This window comes from Prinia subflava, chromosome 9 (genome assembly GCF_021018805.1).
Source record: "Prinia subflava isolate CZ2003 ecotype Zambia chromosome 9, Cam_Psub_1.2, whole genome shotgun sequence".
Taxonomy (NCBI): Eukaryota; Metazoa; Chordata; class Aves; order Passeriformes; family Cisticolidae; genus Prinia; species Prinia subflava.
Window position 1 is genome coordinate 34,025,064 of NC_086255.1, and position 20,661 is coordinate 34,045,724.

At 43.4% G+C, this 20,661-nt stretch overlaps 1 protein-coding gene across 18 annotated transcripts; it reads right to left on the minus strand.

The window, feature by feature from the left end:
- Positions 1-10: 10 nt before the first annotated feature.
- Positions 11-19,257, minus strand: STOX1 (storkhead box 1). Of its 18 annotated transcripts, XM_063406351.1 has the most exons (7): positions 18,761-19,257; positions 18,440-18,667; positions 10,185-10,307; positions 7,873-7,983; positions 5,180-5,332; positions 1,406-3,677; positions 11-359 (listed from the first exon to the last, which is right to left on the minus strand). In XM_063406351.1, the coding sequence occupies exons 3-7, from the start codon at positions 10,231-10,233 to the stop codon at positions 320-322; spliced, it is 2,625 nt and encodes an 874-aa protein (XP_063262421.1). In that variant the 5' UTR covers positions 10,234-10,307; positions 18,440-18,667; positions 18,761-19,257; the 3' UTR covers positions 11-319. The 18 variants fall into 18 exon arrangements, with proteins under 18 accessions (XP_063262421.1, XP_063262422.1, XP_063262424.1 ...); XM_063406352.1 differs by lacking the exon at positions 18,440-18,667; XM_063406354.1 differs by lacking the exons at positions 18,440-18,667; positions 18,761-19,257 and adding an exon at positions 17,818-17,836.
- Positions 19,258-20,661: the final 1,404 nt, after the last annotated feature.

Here is a 20,661-nt window from a genome sequence, read left to right on the forward strand (position 1 = left end):
TGGGCTGAAGGAAGAATACCAATTCCCTCTTTTATTATCATGGGGACACACAAAAAATTAAAGATGAGTGCAAACAAAATACACATTGTTATTTCTCCAAACGCTATTGTCAAAAGTTTTAACTAACAACTTTGATTTAGAGACTGCCTCACTGATGTGACCAGCTGCACTCACAGTATGGTTACCTTGGTACAAGGAGAAAGTTTACCAATCTCATTAACAAATAATCAAATATTCATGACCAGAGTTAAATGAAGTACGGAATTTTGTTGCAATTGCCCTTTCACTTATCCTCCTTTTTGCACTGGTAGTTATACTTTTAGAATTTGGCAGGAAGCTTCATCTTCTTTTCCGTCCACCTAAAATAATATAATTATTACAAGTCAGACTTCACATTCCAAAAACGAACTGAGTTGGCTTAGCTTTTCGTGCCACAGATGGCATCAGTACAAACGGTCAAAATGACCCTCTGAAACACGTTTTGCTGAAGATTTCAAGTCTTTATGTCCAAGTAATACACAGGAAACACGCTTGGAAGAGTGCACAGCCAAGAGCTGCTTAAGGGAAAGATGAACAATTACTGGGATTCCCTTAGAAACTGCAGTCTGTGGTTTGTTCCTTCATATACTGGCTTCTCAAGGTGACAGTACAAATCTAATGAGCACTCCAATGATTTAATTACAGTTAAATACCAGTCATTTAAGATAGTAGGAATACGTGTTGCTGTAAAAAAAAATGGATGTGATTTTAAACATAGGTTCTTGCCCACTTAGTTAAGTTTTGGAGGTCTCCATGTACAACTGTGTAAAAGATTGTTTCATACCAATTTATTTTCCCTTAAGGGATTTTCAGGTGTAATTACAGGCAAAACGTACACTGTGAAAATTCAGGTGATACACACATTCTGGCTGTTGTGGGCAAGTCAAATGGTATTTTCCACTTCAAATTTCTACTGGATCTCTATTTATATACAGCTGGAGAATATCTGATGTCATATGGGGACATCTATGTGAGCTGAACCTGCCTGCTAACAGGAGCTCAAACACCCTGTTTAACACTGAGTTTGTCAAACACCCTGTTTAACACTGACTTTGTCAAACACCGTGGTTCTTAACATTTCTGTCCTTGGTCACCTCTGCCTGCAGGACAGAGCTCGTACTGTTTTCTTGTCTCATGAAAACAAATGCAAAATACAGACAGCAGCAATTTAGGGAGAATGTTCATGTAAAAAGACTTAGCAGAACTATATAGTTTGAGTATTTCTGGATCATAACACTAAAGTTTAAAAAACAAAATAAGCTTTTTGTTGTTGGGGAAGGGGTTTGTGATTTACTGCAACTGTTCTGCCTAAATCTGACAGTCAATTTGAAGATAAAGCATCTGTCTTAGCGTCACGTTTTCTTACCTTGGGGAGTCAATTCCACTGTCTCCTGTAATGCTGTGGTTTTCTGTCCCTTCTGAGAGTTTCTGTTCTGGAATCACAGGACATGTATTCTTTGAAGAGGGCTCTTTTTTTCCTGGAGGGTTTCTCACTTCTTTGAGCTGTGAGCCCAAAGCACAGTGTGCTACTCCTTCGCCCACCTCCTGGGTGAAGTCCTGCCAAGTGCCAGCATCAGAGTCAGCCTCAGCAGCGTGGCAGAAACCTGCCACAGCCAAGCCCTTCCCACATTCAGTGAGGCCAGTTTCTTCATCCTTCCTGGGACCTTTCAGAAGAATCTGACTGCACAACCAGCTTTCCTCTGTGTAGTCTGGTTTTGGATGCTCTGTTGATTCTGCAAGGCTGGCTCTTCCCTTACATCCCTGCCCTCCCGAGTGGCATTCATTTACAGCTGCGTGGTGCTGGGCAGGGCGAGTACTGCCCTTGGAGGCTTCTGGGGACACAGCTGCACTCCAGCCCCGTGTGTCTGAGAAGGCATGGCCAGGGCAGTCAGAATTCTCATCCAGATGTGACGAGTCACAGGAGCCACCATCATGTCCCTTTTGGTACAGAAGATGGAAGTTAGCAGTAAATCCTGCACTTTCCAGCTCTGTTGATCCAGGATGGCTGCCACAGTCATAGTTAAATATAAATTCATTCTTTTCATCAGTCTTTGGTCTGTACTTCACACCAGTTTTGGGGGCCAGATTAACACTGGCCGTGTAATTTGAAAGGTGGACATTTTGAAATTCACTGGCTGTTTGATCTAAGAGCTCACATTCAGCGTCAGCTTTGTATCTGCAATGCTCATCTTTCAGGCAGAATGGAAATTTTGCATCTTCTTTGCATACACCATTATCTTCAATGTAGGAGCAAGGGGATTTTTTTTTAGCTGTCCTTTTATAGATATTTTCTTCAGAAATATTGCTCTCCAGGAAGTATTTACTTCTGTTACCTATTTGCAGATTACTGCCTTGTGGATAACTACCATTTTCACTTAAACTGTCTTTCTTTAATGTAAGGCCAGACCTATTAGCATGAAGTAGGTTGTTTTGCTTAGCTTGGCCAGCCTCACTTTCTGCATCCAGCCGTTCAGTTTCACAGCCAAAGGGTCCTGAGGAGGCCAAGGAAAGCCTTTGGAAAGCCCTTCCTCGCTTTTGAGTCCGGCACTTCAGCTGACTGCTAACAGCAGCTTGGGACCCTCTGGCATGAAATCTGCGAGGTCTCCATGGCAGGCCCTGAAAAGGATTCTTGATCTGCTTCTTATATATCACAGGGGGTTCCCCTGCTGCGTCAGGTGGCTCTTGGTTTTGGATGGGCAGTGAAAAGTTCTCCTCCGCTGTCACATTTTGGGATGTTAGCTTCTGTCTGTGAGATTTCCTGCTGCTCCTGCTAATCCGCTTTTCTTTCTTTGATTTGGTTTTCCTGGTGTGTTTTGCTGTTTTACTTGGTGCCTTTTGAACACAATCCTTTGAAAGATGGTATTGCCTGGCTGTTGGCACTTCAGCCAAGGTACCATTACTGATGTATTTTTTTTCTTTACTGATACATTTTTTCTGCTCCTCAAACTTCTGCATTAGTATTGTGTGTTTAATCAAGTTATCAACTGTAAGAGTAGGGTTAATACGCTTGATGATTTCATGTTCAATATGACGTGGAATATTGTCTAAGTCATCTTCATCCCTGACTGGCCACTCCTGGGGAGGAAACTGGGCTGAAAAAGTGGAGTACTCCTTCTTGTGTTTTTCTTTCATAGAACCACTTCTCCAGAAAAGACCAAGGCCAAACATTTTGCTTTTCAGCTTTGCTTTCACAGATGTCAGGGATTTGATGGTGTCCCAGAAATGGTTCTCAGCAGATGCAGAGATGCCTTGAGTTCTAATTGAGGGCTTCAATTCACTGCAGCCTCTCTTTCTGTCTCCATTAGATTCATGGCTCGTTACCTGCCGGTGTCTTTGTTCACGGAGCGTATTTTGGTCAGGGAAACAATGGCAGGATCTGTAACAGGATGCTGTAGGAATGCTTTCTTTCACTAGGTCTGCACAGGGCTTAGTGTTTACCAGGTAAGTGATGGAAGGTGATGAACAGCAACAACTGTCCTGCAACAGGATCCTTCTGCTGTCTTCTGTAGCATCCTTTGTGATAAAGTATGTGTTGGGAGTCACAATGAAATATCCTTCTCCTGTGTGATAGATTTTTCTTTCCTTAATAAGAGTGCCAAGGATATTATATAATATATCGTGGGAGGTCACTGCAATGCCTACAACAAAGAAAAAGATACTTCAAGTCAGAAATAAATTTTCTAACGAAATGGGTGCTGGCCAAAAGATACAACAGCCCTGAAATCAACTTGAAATTAAATAGCCAAAGCACTTAGGTAAAGACCAGCTGTGTCTCTGGTTGTCACTGTGGCACCAGTGTGAGGGAGCAAGGGTGTTGTCTTTGTCCTGTCAGGATATGATGTTCCTGAGAGAGACCTTCTGCCAGGTAGAAACCAAACAAGGTCTTGTTCAAAGCGTTTCCTGGGGCTTTCATCACTGGCTGAAGGTTCTGGTGTAGTTTGGTCAAATGTCAGTTTTGTTACCTCACTGAGACTGCTCTCAGCTACTGTTTTCCATCAGGTGTCGCAGTCTCAGAGTCCTTTGTGTAGTCACAGCTGACCTCCTGCCCACAAAATTAAAAACTTCCAGCACAGTGAACACAGCAAGAAATACCTTCAAGACCCTACAAACTTTGAGAATGCTACTTCTGGCTGACCTACAAATTCTACCTTGCAGTTATCTCAGTGCACTTACTGTCTGCAACACTTTCCTAGCATGGTTCTGTGCCAGTTTGTGGGATTGCATTAATACTTTTCCCACTGGTTAAAATGCCTGCCAGATCAGCCTGTAACAGCCTATTCACAGAGCTGTAAGTTTAGGAGGACTCAAAAAGAAGCAGCTCAGTATCAAACAAAGCAGCATCCTGAGAGGGCCAGAATGAGCCTGTACAAAGTCTCAAACACAGTAACACTTTGATATGGCAGATCTGCGGGAAATGGGATATTTTTCAGATGTACAGAAAACATTTAAGGGAACTGGCTGCCACTCTGTCAGAAGCACAGAATATTCTGAGTTGGAAGGGACCACAGGGATCATCAAGTCCAACTCTTAAGTGAATGGCCCACATGGGAAGAAATGCACAACCTTGGCATTATTTGCACATACTGCAACCAACTGGGCTAGAAGTGAAGAACTAAAGATCACCTAGTGTAAGTAATTAGCTTTCAGGAAGGAAAGGGCTAGAATATGACCAACAAACCTGAATTTGAGGCTGGTTATATTTTCAGATAGCAAACACCAGATGTAGACTCTTACCCAGTCCCTTTGCAGCTGTGTTCTTGTCTCTTAAAGGAGGGCTTAGAGTCTCTGTGATCTAACAGTGTATTTTATGCTGTTCCATATCTAGCACCTAAATACCACTTCTGTGCTTCCCTACCCTCTAGAAAGGGCATACTCTCAACACGCTACTACGGTCAGTTCCCTCTTATTCTCAGAGATTGATTAAAATCTGTGGAAAGGATTGCATTCAAGTCAATGGAATGACACTCACAGATGGATGAGAAGTGTGCACATTCACGTGTCCTACCAGTTGCCTGTTAACTTGTACTCCTTCACCTTGCCAGCTTTGCTTGTAAACATTCCCTGATCCCTTGTCTAATATCAGAAACTCAAGCTTGATGATACAGCCACTTTTTAAAGAAGGGAGAAAGGAGCAAGTTACCTGGGTAATTTTTCACTAACTGCTCCACTAAAGTTTCCTGAGTGACCATCACATGATGTGCATTCATGTCGGATATGGTCCGGCATATCCCTTCTGCCAAGGGACCGGAGCGTGACTGTGAGAGACGATTCATGGCAACAGGGGTCACATCACCTGAAAGAAAAGAAAATCAATTGAATGGAACAGCGTTTCATTTTTTCTATTAGCTGTGGAAAGATTTCTACTGAAAATTTCCCTTATCCCCAGCTAATTTTCTTTGGCAAGTTTCTCAAGAAATATTTCTGAGAGGAGGGAAGTGGTGCTAGCACTTGTCAAGAGCTTTTGTAATGAAGGAAACAGAAGGCTGCCTTAAGCATGTTAGTTTGTTTGGTATAAAATTCCAGCCAAAGCCATCATTTAGATTAATAAACAGGGAGCTGAGAGAGAGAACTATTTCTAATGACTGCTGATTTTTTAGAAGACTGCTTACATGTTATAACCATGCAGAACATGTATTTTGCTAAGTAGCCAGTGGAAAAAGGTCAAGGTCCAGCGATCTAAGTGCAAAATGTCTTCACCAAGTCAGAACACAAGTCAAAAAAACGCAAGTGATAGGCTTTGTCCCTTGTCTAGCACATAAAATTGAACAGAAATGGTAAAATGCCACTTTTAGACTGGGTTGTTGAACTAGAGATTATTTAGTATACAGGGTAGAGAGCAAAAACTTATTGCAAAGCATGCATTTTTTAGGCTACTTCACTCTCTGTCCTGGTAAGAGACGAAAACATTGTTCTTGTTCTGCATGACAAAAGCAGAAGTTTGGAGGGGCCAAGAGTGTGGCCCATCTTCCCCAGTAACTCTGCAATCCCAACCCAGAGGGTTGAAAAGGGTCTTAGTCCTTCACATCAGCTCCCCCATCCATAAAGCACAGATAAACTCTGACCTCTCCCCTTCCCAGGGTGGCAAATCCAGTAAGGACAAGCCCAGCAAGTACTCCTGATGTGGTACCTGGGAATGATGTAGCTGAAATAAGTATTTTCCCTGAAGCTGTTGATCACAAGGTACAAAGCAGGGACTCACCTGGAGTCTGTGCACACAGTGAGACAACGACCGCATGCACCTTCTCAGACAGCAAAAAACCAAACCCCCACCTTTCTTCTTTTTTTAGTTAGACTGTTGCTCTTCCACGACCAGGTAACATTCCGTGCTCCCCTGTTCCATGCTGCACAGAAAGCCCCTGGCTCTGCCCAGCTGCCAGGGCAGGCAGAAGGCAGCCGGGACTCCTGGTTCCTTCTCAAGGCATAACCTGGTGTTAAACACTAACAGGAATTTTCCCACAAGTAAAAAGTGACATTTTAGATTAAGCTGTGTTCACCTTTAACTAAACCGCAGTTGTCTATTGGATGACACTGTAACCCAATATTTATCCTCCAGGCAGACAACTACAACACAAACACTTCTCTGAGTGAATGAAATACTCAACATTGAAGAGCTTAAGTTGCTCTTGACCTTTGCTTTACAACTGCTGCTATATTCAACAAAAAGAACTCTGAAAAGAAAATCCTGGCATACAGTTTCCTCGGTGGTGTTGCTAGGAAACTCCTTGCAGGTGCAGAAACCATTGCAAGCTTTCTTTTTCTATGAGAAAGGCCATTAGCATTCAGTAATGACCTTGTGAATAGTTTGCTGTTTGAAGTCTCTGCTTGGGCGCACCGTGCTGCTGCCAAGTTCACCATTTATTCCTGCAGAGCACCAGACTGCTACGGAGTAAAATACCAAGTGTAATTAAAACTTGTTCATTATCTTTATAGTTATTATCTTGCTGTTGTTATCTGTACCTGTTCTGCAGCATCAAATCCAGTGTCTCCATTCAGGCAAGGCTGTTTCAGAATAATATTTATAGCATTAAGCAAAAGCTACCTTGATACTGAAGGAATTTTAAAAAATCTAAAATCATGTTTGAACACAAGTCTAAAGTGTTGCAGAGTCAATAGTGCACACATGCTAACAACATAAATATTAGATATCATTCTCTCCTGACACTGAAATAAAATCTGAAATTGTGAGAGCAAGAATTAGATCATTGGCAATTTGGATCACAATGTGGGGAAAGGCCCAGGCAGCACCCTGCAAGGGTCTATCAAGTTCCTGTTTAAAACTTCATAGTTATACTTTGCATAGTTAAATAACTCTCGTTGTGCTTCAAAAATAGTCTCCTGAATTTGTTGTAAATACTTAAAAGCTGCCTCCCTTCGATTTGCACATGGAGAAGACTTACCAATTTGTGCAAGCTGTGTCTCAGAGGCCTGATGCAAGATCACCAGAACACCACGGCTCATTAAAGCTCCCCAGTATCTGTCCTTTGACAGCTCAGCCCTCAGCAGGAGGCCCTGCCCACTTCCCCACTCTACATAAATCTGATGACAATCACCTTTCCTGCTGTTTTCATAGTCTTAGGAGGGCCTTGCTTACACCTTCGTGCAGGGAACCTGCCAGCACCCCAGGAACTCAGCTTGTCCCTTGCTGGTTGAAATACAGCCTCCTTCCCTTCCACGCTCTGCAGGCTTTGCAGAACCACATTAACTAAAGCCAGTTCTTGGCAGCTGGCCAGGGCTCAGGTATTCTTATCCTTCAGTTTGCTTTACAGGTCTGCTCGCACTCTGCTCATTACCTGGACACCCAAAACCCAAGAATCCCCTTTTTGGGGCACTTACTGATCACAGTGTGGGAAGTCATCTGTAGTCTGAGCATTCGGCAACAAAACTCAGCGCACAGAAAAGCCTCTGGGTATTCTTGACTAGCACAAAGTGATTTTTGTTCCGTCTCTGTAATGGGAGCATTATCATTTTTCACTGAGTTGTTTAACAGTTTCAGAATTTTTGCATCTTTGAGCTCTTCAGAAAAATTACACACAAGACAAGTTTATCTGGGTAAAACTCAGGCACAGCATGTGGAAACAGAAGATGGATATTTCTGTTTTGTAGCTGGGAGGATCTATCATGGAGATTACAAAAGATGCCACAGATCCTGTGCCTCTCTGCATGAGAGCCTTGGCATGTTTGATGTAATTCACTTTTGGCAGAATTGTACCAGGAAGATCATAAGCAAGAGCAGAGCTGCTACCAACTGCAAGGCTTCTGCTTTTCTATAGACCAGAGTGCATTATGATCACATTTTATAGCAAAAATCACTTGCTATAGTTAAAGAATTTTAATGAATAAAATGTGAATAAGAACATCATAGAAATTTGGGAACTCTAGCAAAACACTTTTTGAACATTAATGATTTTACCAGATGTGTTCTTATTAAAGAATAAAAAATTCTATATGAATTATAAAGGCAGTTAAGATGAACATTTTCAATTGTAAGTATATAAAAGAGAAACTCTGTTTTGGCAGGAGTACTCTCTACTAGTGCTGTACTAGGTCCTGTTTTCAGAAACATCCTTTTACTGAAGCCAAGAGTAAATAGTTCAATTACATGGAACTGTCATATTTTATAATGTGTCTAATCTATTACTGAAACAAACAAAAACTCTCAGGAACAGCAAACAATATCTGTGCCTTGATTGTATTGTGCAACTCTCAGAGAAACAATTAAGTGTCATTTTAAGGTCACGAACACGTCTTCAGTTGACATCAAAGAAGTTACAAACACATGAAAACATCAGATTTCTGTACCTACTGATTCCTGCCAGGACAGACACTCCCAAATCAGGATATTTAGGCAAAGAGTGCCCTCCATTTGGTCACAATTTCTGGTTTTTACAGTCCCCAACTTTCTATTATTAACTTATCCTTATTAAGTTCTTATTAACTTTTTGTTCCTTAAAAGTTTCCAAGGATGATGCTATGCAACTTGATAAGAAGTCAACCAAACCAACAAAAACCAACCGCTTTTTCTGCCTTCCCCACATAAAAGCCCATTCCTAAATGCCAGTGTTGTGAGCTTTTGGAACTATGACCTCTAAGTGCTTTCTGAGGTTCCTACCCAAGAGCCATCATGAAATGCTTACTCTAATCTTAGTGCTACTGGCAGCCCACAGCCATCATTCCTTTCACCAGCTATTAAAAACCCTCACAAGCAGATATGGTGAAAACACAGCAAGGTTCAGAAAGAATAGGAAAAGCTCTCTCCTGCAACCTCTGCCCAAGTCCCCAGATAAGAACAAGTCACAGAGCAGACACCAATACATTCAGTGTGGTACAGTTTTCCTCAAACTGAGCACGGTGGTTTAGGTTTTGCCATTGAAATGTGTATCTGTGACCTTCCAAGGGATGAACCCCTTCAGCTCCTAGCAAGGCACTGATGTGTCCACTCGGGTGCTCCAAGAGCATCTCGGGAGCAGGTTCAGGTCCTGCCTGAACACACTGAATGCACTGTTCAAGGGAGCACAGCCCAAGGTGTCCAGAGATCTGCATTTCACCCACAGCTGCCACAACAGCCAATAAGCAAAACTGCATAAGCACATCCACCTTTGTGGCATTCACTGCACAACCAACAGAAAAAATCAACTATTGTCTTTCATAAAAAATTCACGTATGCACTGAACATACAGAGCACAGCTGACAGCAAGGAAGGTCATCTCTAACCGTTTCAGCATTTAGTGTCAGGCTTGGTGCTAAAAGACAGATTGATTCAAAATGTTCATTGCAAAAAATAACACAAAATTAAACAGGCCCAAGCAGGTTTAGTTCCTTGGTGGTTGCAAAACAACCACCATGGAGCCAAACAACAGAAGAGGAATAAACAAGCCACTGCCAACGTCTGTGACTTGTTTCACTGTCCTGAGGTGCTGCCATCCACTGGTACAGGAATTTGACACAAGCATGGCTTTTCTGCTTGGCCTCATCCCAAAAATCCCCTTTGCAACCCTGGCATTTCCCCACCAGAACTGCTCTGCCTTTTCCTTGCTCCCAGCTGTGCCCTCTCTGCTGCAATAAATCTCAGCAACTCAAATAGCTCTTTAATGTCCAAACCTTTGTTCTAAGCAGCAAGGAGTAATGGGGGTTGGCTAGGTACTTACCTCTAGAGTGAAAGTCTGACTGTACAAGCATTGGGATGAAGTTGTGCATTCCTGTGCCTGCACAGCTAAAGGTCAGCTCCAACCTCTGCGATATTCCTGCTGCCTCCTTTGCCTGCAAGGGCGCTGTCACATGAAAGGCAGACATGAGACGTATACAATGTAATGCTTGGAAGTAAGATATCCCTATGGTCAGGTTTCCCCTCCCCAGAATGAACCGAAATTTACTTTGCACATTTCCTGGTTTCAGCTCACAGACACCCCAGCCAGGGAAGTCACATTCTAGACTCAGAGGAGCAGCACCCCCAGAGCTGTTCAAAAGAGAGCACAGCTCCCTGCAGAGGTTTTCCAGCAAATCACGGATCGGGGGGGCAGAGCTCATGACAGCTCACTGCCAGGCAATACCTGCCCCAGTCCCACCCCATGCAGCAGGAGCTGTCTCGTGCAGTGGGAGCTTCCCTTGGGCCCAGGCCCCTCGCTTGGAGTGAGGACAGGAGCCACCATCACACAATGCCGTGGAATCAAGCAGGCCTTGGATCTTGTTTTAGGAAAAATCCCATTGCAGGGAGGCTTTTCATTTGGCTGAGAACAAAACTTTAATGGTATAGGGGCAACTTTACACCTGGGATGTTGATAGATGTGCACAGCCACTTTTCATTCTGCTCTCCCTAAATGGATATCCAACTTTAAGGATGTCCCCATTGCTAGAAAATAACTTTCTGCACCCTTTTGTTAGGCTGGAATTTATGGCCCACAGGGAAAAATAGAACAAACCAGTTTAGAAATGAAAAGCAGCATCTTTACCACCACAAGAGGTCTCAGAGGAGTTGTTTGGACACTGCAGATTAAACAGCACTAGTCTGAACTCGATGACTTTAGTCTGCAGTTCCCAAATGGGTCTCCATGGCATTAGTGCTATAAAACACCCTTTCCATGTTTCAGTGCGTCCAAGTTTCAGCCAAAAGGATGTCACAGAAGACCAAGAGTGCAACCGAGCAACTCCACTGTATTACAGAAGACTCAGGAAATGTTTTTTCAAAAGCCAGTTTAGCAGAACCCTTATGGTGAAGATACTGGGTTGTTGAATCCCACAGACCAAGGTGAAGCCTCCAAAGGAAATTGTGGAGATGTGCATGTGTCTGTGAGATGTTGAAAAGGCAGAACAATTTCAGGGTGAAAAAATAAATTATACAGTCTTTGAAGCACCCAAGGAATGGGGGCAAATTCAGCAGAGGGACACCAGGATGGGCAGGCCTGGAACACCTGCCCTGGGAGGCACAGCAGAGAAAGGCTCTTGAAGAACCTGGAGAAGAAATCGCTTTGGAGGGACCTGGCAGCAGCCCCTGGAGAAGATGGAGCCAGTTCTGCACAACGGAGCATGGCGGGATAATGAACACAGCAGGCACCCGCTGCAACAGCAGAGGTCCAGATTTGCTCTGCAGAAAACCTTTTCACCTGTAAGGACAGCACAGCTGTGGAGCAGTGTGCCCAGAGAGCTTGTGCCATCTCCAGCCCTGGGCACTTCCCAGGCTGTGACTGGGTAAAGCCCAGAGCAGCCCGGGCTGACCCCAGAGCTGACCCTGCTTTGAGCAGGAGGTGGGACAGAAATGAAAAGTACAGCAGTCATCCCGCCCAGCTGGAGCTGTACCTCCCACAGCCACCCTCACCCACCTCGGCCACCCTGCTCTCTGAAACCCAGCGCTCCGGCACTTTGGACCTCCAGGAGCTGGGAAGTTTTCTGGGGTAACACCAAGTTAAAGAAACAAGGTTACACCTTCCTCACACTAGTAATGAGCCTGCCGAGCAGCATCCATGTGAAAAAACTTGGTTTTCTCTTCAGCTCTCAAATAAATAGCTCCTGTATTCATAACTTCTTTGGATAATTAAACAGCAGATATACAAGCTCACTGTTAGGGCTGGTGCTCCCCACAGCAATGGAGTGGATGTGTGCTAAAGCAAGATGGCAGTATAGAAAAAGCTAAAAGTAGCCTTGAAATGAAGTCTCTGATTCTATCAAAGACCCCAGCAGAAGCACTATAACTTAATGCAATTTGTTTCATTAACATCATGTCTATTCAAACTATTGTCTTTTCTGACTGAGACAGAAAAAAATAGGCTTCATTCTAAAATACCATTAAAGCAGTTAAGATCTGCCTTTCATGATTCAAGATACAAGGATTCAAAGGACTGAGGACAGCTCAGCCTATTTACTTGAAATTTTTTCTCACCCAAAAGGCAGAAGCAATAGCTTTTACTGCTGAAAGTTTTTAGCACCAAGAAATATACTATACATACCAAGTTCTTTCCAACTAATCTGCTTAGAAATTATTATTAAAAAAAATAGTTTAATGGAGCTTATTATAAAAAATTATACACTTCTGTTCAGTGGTACTTGCTAAACAGTATGATTAGGAATTACTGCTGGGATAGTGTGAAAAAAATTGCATGCACAAATGCTTTACAGATAGAACCTTTCAAGAAATTAAATCAGACCCCATCTGTTAAATGCATCAGGGTTCTGGAGAACATCACAGGCCCTTGTACCTTGCTGCTGTCATTTCTATCAGTAGTTTGAGTACAGCATTTAGGGTTAATGCAATACATATTCTACTGAGAAAGGGCTTTTATAATACAGGAATAACACTTTAATAAGATTTTTATATGGAAATGCATTAAACGTGCAGGGTTATTATCTGAAGTCAGTGGTAAGGGCTAAATGCCAGCTAAAATTAGGTACTAAACATTATGAAATAATATAAGTTTTACACAATCATTACACAGATAGAATTAGATCAAAAGCAAATAATAGCAAGGTAGATTAAAAGCTCCTTCAGAGAGCACAAATGTTTTCTTCCCTTTCTCCTCCTTAAAAACTACCTTCAGAGTCACCACTGGAACAACTGTGATAACAGGTAAAACCCAATTACAACAGAATGTGCAAGTTAATAAGTTCTGAATCAAGTACCTTATTGAAAATAACTTTAAAAGTAGTGTTTGACAACAAAAGAGTTCAAAACTCAAAGTGTTCTTCATGTTTGGCAACCTACCCCCAGCAGTGCAAAATAAAGAACCATTTTAAGTCATCTGCTCTTTTCAGGCCTGATAAAAATAAAAAGACACAATTCTAAATAATCCTAACCAGTTCAATGCAAAGCATGACCACATGCTGTGAGTTACATTTCACAGAAGCCAGCACCACTGAAGTACAAAATTGGTCTCCTTTGACTTGCAAACCTGCATCCCTGTTTGTGGGGCAGGATGAAAGACCCTGGGAGAAAGGGACTGCAAAAGAAAGGAATCCCATGGGGCACATCCCTGGCCTCTGCCATCCTCATTAAGGCTGTGTGTTCCTGTGTGTAAGTGCAGTGCCTGACAAACAATATCCACTCCAGAGTCATGGCCTTTTGTAGGCCACACAAATCAGCTGCTCACAAGGCCACAGTTTCATCTGTGGCGTCAATAAACACGCAGAACTGTGCTGATACTGACATTCATTGCGGTGAACAAACTGAAATTATTCAAATGAAAACAAATCTATCCTAAAAGCTTGCCAAGTAGCCTGGCGACAGGAATTATTTGTCTCTCATTTTAAGCAAGGTTGAGAATTGCTAATAAGCAGGAAATGCTCAAATACCCAGCTGCAGATGGACCCCAGGTGTACCAGTGCCAGTGTGGCACCTCAAAACTGTTCCCGAAGGCTGGCACAAGCACCCAGGGAAGCTGAGCTGAGGACATCCACAGCCAGGCAGCCAGTGCCTGCTGAGCTCACTAGATAAATTACACCTGGGACTCACCACCCACGAACTAATACAGTTCCCCAGAGCTGTGCCAGCTCTTTGAAAGGTTATTGCAGGCCACAAGTACAACACAAGTTTTGCTCCTTACTCCTTAAGCGGTTGCTTAACATTTTCAGAAGATTCAATTCCATCCCTCTCCTATCACAGGGATTCTGTTTGAGTATCAAAGCAGCTTCAGGGACTATCTGGCCATTTTTTAGCTGCTTCTCTTCTCCTTATCCTCTGTGGGAAAATCACACAAGGAAAAATGAGGAGCTAGACCTATCAGATTACTCTACAAATGCACAAGCAAGAGCACAAAACAATTCCTTGTCTGATCTCATTCCAGTTCACTCAATACCTCCAGCAAAAACGTACAAAACTTGACACTTCACAGAAATGTGTACTGTCCTTTCAATGTCACTCTTCAATAGGATATTTCCCAAGAGGTATAAATTTCCAGCCTGCAGCAGAGCCCTCACTGGAAAAGGTGACCAGCACAATACCTGTCCACAGAAAAGTCAGTCTGCATGCCCATCAGCCTTACTGAAGGACAGGGCTTTCTTAGCTTTCCTTGTGAATAATTGGTGACTCTGCGACAGAGATGCTGAACCGATAGCAAATTCAGTCTCTAAAGGCTAAGCAAAAACGTTTCATTTTGATATTTTCCCTTCTACTCGACAGGAACCACAAAGGAGGAGTTGGCTGTTCAGGCACATGGAAAATGCTGCTGCTGTCAGAGAGAAGGCAGGCTGGGATGACAGAAACCAGCTAGTGACGACCAAGGACAACAAGCCAGCAGCTACTGGGATGCATTCTCCTGGACTGTCCCCCCAGGTTCTCTCTCCAAAGGCTCAGGAGGTCAGTGCGCTCAAATCGAGTCTTTGTAATTGTAGCTAATCTCAGCTGAGTCCCCTGCTGCTCTCCCAGCAGAGGCCCTGCATGCATCCCCCCAGCTGTACAGGAAAGCGGGGAGGGAGCAGTTTGCCCCTCGTTTGGAGAACAATTGAACAGCTCAGCTAAGCACGGGAGATGGTCCACAGAGGGATGTTGGCATTTCCAGTTTGCTCGGTTATCAGATGAAAAGGTTTTGAACTTGGCCCCTGCTTCCCCCTCTGAAGGAACTTTTAATTGCCGTGGTTTTCCCCTTCTCTTCCCTTCCATCTCCCATGGAGAATATAAAAGCTCCTACCCAGTCCTGTGTGTACCATGCACCCCATGTGATACCCATCAGAAGGGACGAGACATTTTGGATTTTACCTGGGAATAAACACAGCAGGGCAGTTCGTGTTGGTTATTAGATTTTGGGACTGATTTTCCCTCTATTTGACTAAACTTCCGGTGAGCAGTATCAGTCAAGGTGTAGCCTGTTCTGTAAAGTCAGGATGTCCAGCGCCCCAGTGTGTTTCTCTAGAGCAAACCTCATTTGAACTGCCGGGATAAAGAGCAACAGCGATTTGTGGGACCACAGTGTTGTCCAATGACAAACAATAGCTAGGAAGGCTCCTTGAGACAAGCAGCGAGGAGTTCTGAGTGCCGAGGGCTTTAAACCCAGCATGCAGCAAGGTCTGGATAATCCTTCACCAAAATGCAACTTGGCAAAATCAACGCTGCGGTGCCGAATGCCCCTCGCTTCTCATCTATTTATTGCCCAGCAAAAAATTGGTGGTGTATTTAAAAGAAAAAGCCTCAAAAGCGCTGGCTCGTTATTCTCATGAGTCTGAAAACTCGTTCCCGACACTTCGTGTACCACAACCAAGGATAAAGATACTGCAGGGTAAGTGATTCTCACCTCTGACACCTGGCACAGCCATTGAAAAATTTCACCAGATGCTGCTGGAATTTGCAGATACTGCTGTTGCTACATGTGCAGGAAATGTTTCCTAAGAACCACATTGCTTGGTTCCCAGCATCCCAGCCTTTAGTCAGGAAATATAAAAAACCCAAGTGGCTTGAATTTCTCATTGCTGCAAACAGTTACACTAGAGCAGATTAAAAAATGCACTCAATTCTCTCTATGCAAAATACAGACAGCAAATCTGACACCAATAGCTTCATTTTTAAATACTGTCATTTCTTTAAAAAAAACCCCAAACCCCAAGAAAACATAGTCCTTTTGCATTTTAGTTGTGTAACTTGCTACTCGCTTTTCTAGATCAAAACATATATAAGGAATGGGAGAAAAGTAATCTGGAGCAGAAAACGGCCATTATGATAACTTTTGGAAGAGAAAACATAGAACATATAATTTAAAATCAAAAAATTACCTAAATAAAGACACTCAAATAGATTTTTTTTTTCAGTTAAGCTTCCAGAAATTCACATAAAATAATGAAAATATCACTTTGACATCAATTGTCTGAAAAAATGAAATTCACAAAGACAAGTAAGAGAATTCTAACTTGTAAGAAACCCCTTTGGCTGTTACTGCAGCAAGAGGCAGGACAACAGGGGAAATAAATTAATTTACCGAAGTAACTCACATTTTTATTCAACTAGCCATCCTGTGCATCAGAAAAGAGGTTACTGGGAAGCAAGGAGGTAAAAAACAATGGACTCAAATTCTCTAAATCATTCCCAGGAGACCAGGAATAACATATAATTTTTCCATCAGTGATATAAACCTTAAACCATAGTAAGAGATAACCATTCCCAACATACCTATAGATGTTACTGCTTTTTAGGTGGAGACCAATAAACCCCTCTTGTTCCTTATCACACCTCTCCTGGACTGAGTTAAGAGGTCAGCAGGTTAATTTGTGATTAGGGAAGATGAACTCCAGCTGGAGCTACCAGATGTTATCAGTTATCAGAGTGCCCAAGAAATGACTGATGAAGAGAGGAATTTTCTAGTCAGAAAATGGGGCTGCATCAGGGAGTAACTATTCTATACAGATTATTGGGAAGAAGGGTAAATACCAGAAATTATAAAAAGGAATTATGTGATTTAAGCTAAGACAATATTAAGAAAAGAATGAAGAGGTTGAGCTGGCCAAGGATACCACAGATAGACATCAGATACTTTCCTGTTAAAAGTTTTGAAACATAAAATTAAGAATCCCTCAGGTCTTCCAAAAGTTGGCAATTTCTTCTGCTTCGAGAAAAAGTGCAGTTTTGAATTCTTTCTTGAAGAATTGCTAGTTAGCTTCACCAAAAAGCTTTTGTGATCTAATATCCAGTCCTCCTTGAAATGGGGTAAATTGCACTTGTAGGTATAATTTAATTAAGATATGTGAATGAATATGAATTAAGATATAATTCATCCCTAGACACAGAGGATTGAAGAGAAAGTACAAATAAATTCTCCAATTGAGAGCTAAGAAAATCCCTTCTAACCTTTTGGAAATCCAGCTGAAAAGAGATTTGTTTGCACCTCACCAAGTACCTAGCAGTTACTGCGGAGCTGAGCAGCTGAATGTCTCCACTGCAGCAGCTTCTGGTCTTTGTTTACACCATTCCTGGTTGGGTTGTTAATGCTTCCTGTCCTTTAGTCTTGGGAAAGTTAAAACACAAAGTGCTTCACATCAGAACGTTAAAGCTGATACCCCTCAGCTGCCACAAAGCAAGGACTGCACTGCGCAGGTATCGCTTACCTGCCTTAGGCTCGATAATTAGAACTTGGTACTCCTCCCGTACCTTCCACAGAGAGCAGTGCTCATTAACCATGCCCAAACCGCACAGAAAATCGCAAGAGCCACAGAGGTCCTGTGGTTTTGTCTCCCTCTGCTAAAGGTCGGTCAGAGCCGCCTTCCGGGATGCTCCGCAGGACAAACCACGGGACCAAGAGTAAAAGAGACTCCAGGATTAATGACCCTGCCCACCCCCTGCAGCAACTGCAAACAGCAAAAGGATTTACTGACCAAAACCAACGCCCCGAGTGAAAACTGAAGAGCTGTGAGGCAGCACTCAGTACCAGGAGCAGAAATTTAATCTGACCCACAATTGTGATGCTGGTGGGTGTATTCTGCAGTCACATTTCAGAAGAGTTTTCAAGGCAAACTTGCATTAAGAACACTCGATAATCCCCAGCTGTATTTCCTGTGTAGACTAAGCCCTTCATTGCAGCCTGGTCTCTTTAGACTGCAGAGGTCACAAGTCAATTACATATCTACTAATTGCAGGTAGCACATGAAATTATGGATAAATATTCACCAGTATGATGTAGTTAAAATTAATATGAATAATTAGATATTTAGGGTAGCAACTTGAATGTATCTGAGCCTGATTTCTTCTTAGATATTTAATCATGTCCACTTTCGTTTTAGAAAAGGTTTAAAAGATCACTTCGTAGGGCTGGGTTTGTGTGGTTGGTGGGGTTTTTTTCTTGCCCACCCCCGTGTGTGTGCGTGTTTGTGAGTATTTCCAGGGGCTCTCAGACTAGCAGCAGCTGCTGATTTCGGAGGATCACATGTGCATTAGGTAGCGCAGTGCCTCCCTCCGCGGCACTCACCCCACCCCGGCGCCGTGCCCCTCCGCCTTTACCTTCTCCAGCAGCAGCAGGTCTGAGGCTTTCTCAGAGGAATCTTTGTGCTGACTCAACCCAGAACATTCAGCCCCAGCGGTTTTTCCAGGGCATGATGCTTTGCTTACAACCTCCACGAAGAATGAAACTAATTCAGTCTTGCACTGGTCACGAATGCACCTTACATTTCATTTCACTCTCAGGCTACAGACATATTATATCCAGCCACTTCTTCCAGGAAACATTTCCTGCAACAAAACATGGGAGCCAACCGGCACACCAGCTTCCTACCACATTTTTCCTACCTCCTGAGTGCCCGGTGTACCTCGCAGTGGACTCACCCCTGACTCAGCTGCCAAGCAGGCTATCAGCAAACCCCGTGTGCCCCAGTGTCCCTCTGGTGTCCCACAATGGCTGTGCCTTTGGAGAAAGCTGTTCTGGTGATGCTCTGCTTGCTCGCCGCTTTTCCGCCAGCCTGGCTACAGGATTTTTGCCTGCCAGGATTTACATGGCCAGCCGTAAATGCCACAGGCAGGAGTTAACCTGTCCTGAGGGAGTGGTTTGGTGCTTCAGGTGATGAGGCCTGTGATGGCAGCTCGGGCTACTCTGCTTGGCTCAGCCGGCAGCTCCGCAAAAGAAAGGATGCCACCATCGGGATCACACACGCAGGCAGCAACGCAGGCAGGAAAGAGTAAAGATGAAAGCAAATTAATTCAGTGCCACCGGAGGGCTCCAGCCTGGCTCTATGCCTCTGCCACCGTGGTCAAGCCTGGCCCCAGCTCTCCGCCCCTGTCCCTGCTGCTCATAGCTCTGGGGCGGGGCACTCTCCCTCCAGAAAACCCCAGTCTGTGCTTGAGGAGCCTGCCTCTATTTTGCACTAAGATTTCACAGACACAAAAGGCTCCCTCCCCCTGCTTCCCCAGGATCAGGGCTCTTGCCCTGTCTCAGATTACACTTCCACGAAGCGAGGGCTGGCGGAGCAAAGGAGGCTGGTCTGTGAGACAAGTGTGTTTTTGAGCCCAGCATTGCAAGGTATTTCTGTCTCCAGCCGCTCATTTCTACAACACACGTGGCAGCAATTTCTACTGTTTTAGATGCTGATCTGCTGGCTACCGTCCGGCTGTGCTAGAAAGGGACCAAAAATGAAGGCTACAACTCTCCAGCTGTCTCTGCCCTTGCATGATAAAACTGTATTGTAACTGGATGCCCGTGAGTCAGGAAATCAGAAAGATTTCAGCAATACAAGGAAAAAAACCCCAACTGACACTCAAATCCTGTATACCACCAAAAAAGCTGCAATGAAATAATAAAGTGAACTAGTACTTGAAAAATATCTGCTGAAAAGATTTCAGATGGATTCCTTGCAGTTTTTCCTCTTCCCCACTACCCAGCTGTTTGTGATGAAATGTGAACAGCGACTCAGTCAACAGCATCCCTGCACTTGTGTCCCTCAGTAGGCCGAAGGGAAAATAACCTGGGAGTCCATTTCCTATCAGAGCACCTGGCACTGGGAATCCAATCCTTGGCTGGAAACCACTCAGGAAATTTCTACAACTAAATATCAATCTGCAGCATGCAACAAACAAATCTACCCTGCAGGACTAATCTGCTGTCCTTTTAAAGAGAAGAATAAAGAGAGCTGAACTAATGTTTGACTAGATACCACAACTTGCAACATTACTGAATCACAGCTGCAAAGGTACTGATTCTTGCACCTACTGTGGGGCACCTGATCCAAATCCTCAAGCCAGTTACAATTCACTCGTTAGAGACAATTTAAAACCAGCAGGACACAAGAAATCAAAAGCAGCAGCACATTTTCAAGACAAGTTCAGGCATTAACTACCTAGAAATTCAAAAGCAACATTCTGAGACAGAATTACAGCACTACTGAACACACAATGTCAGGTGAGATTTGGTGTGTTCCAAAGCTCTCGTTTATACTCTGTATTGTGATGCTGTGGATTATATTATAAAGGATGAATAAATAAGAGAAATTGGTTTTACTTGAAAGCAATGCATTTTGTTATTAGAGCTTTTTACTATAACAACTTTTGTGCAATACATCAATGAAACCCAGTATGCAGAAACAAAAGGTTGTTGGGAAAACACTGGCAGTTTCCATTGCTGACTAAAAGTATCCTTTATTTATGGCATCTTTATTCTCACGCTCCATGGCAATATGCAAGTCCCAGCTGAATTTCTGCTTGACCCACTTCTGCTTTCTGGAAGATACCAATGG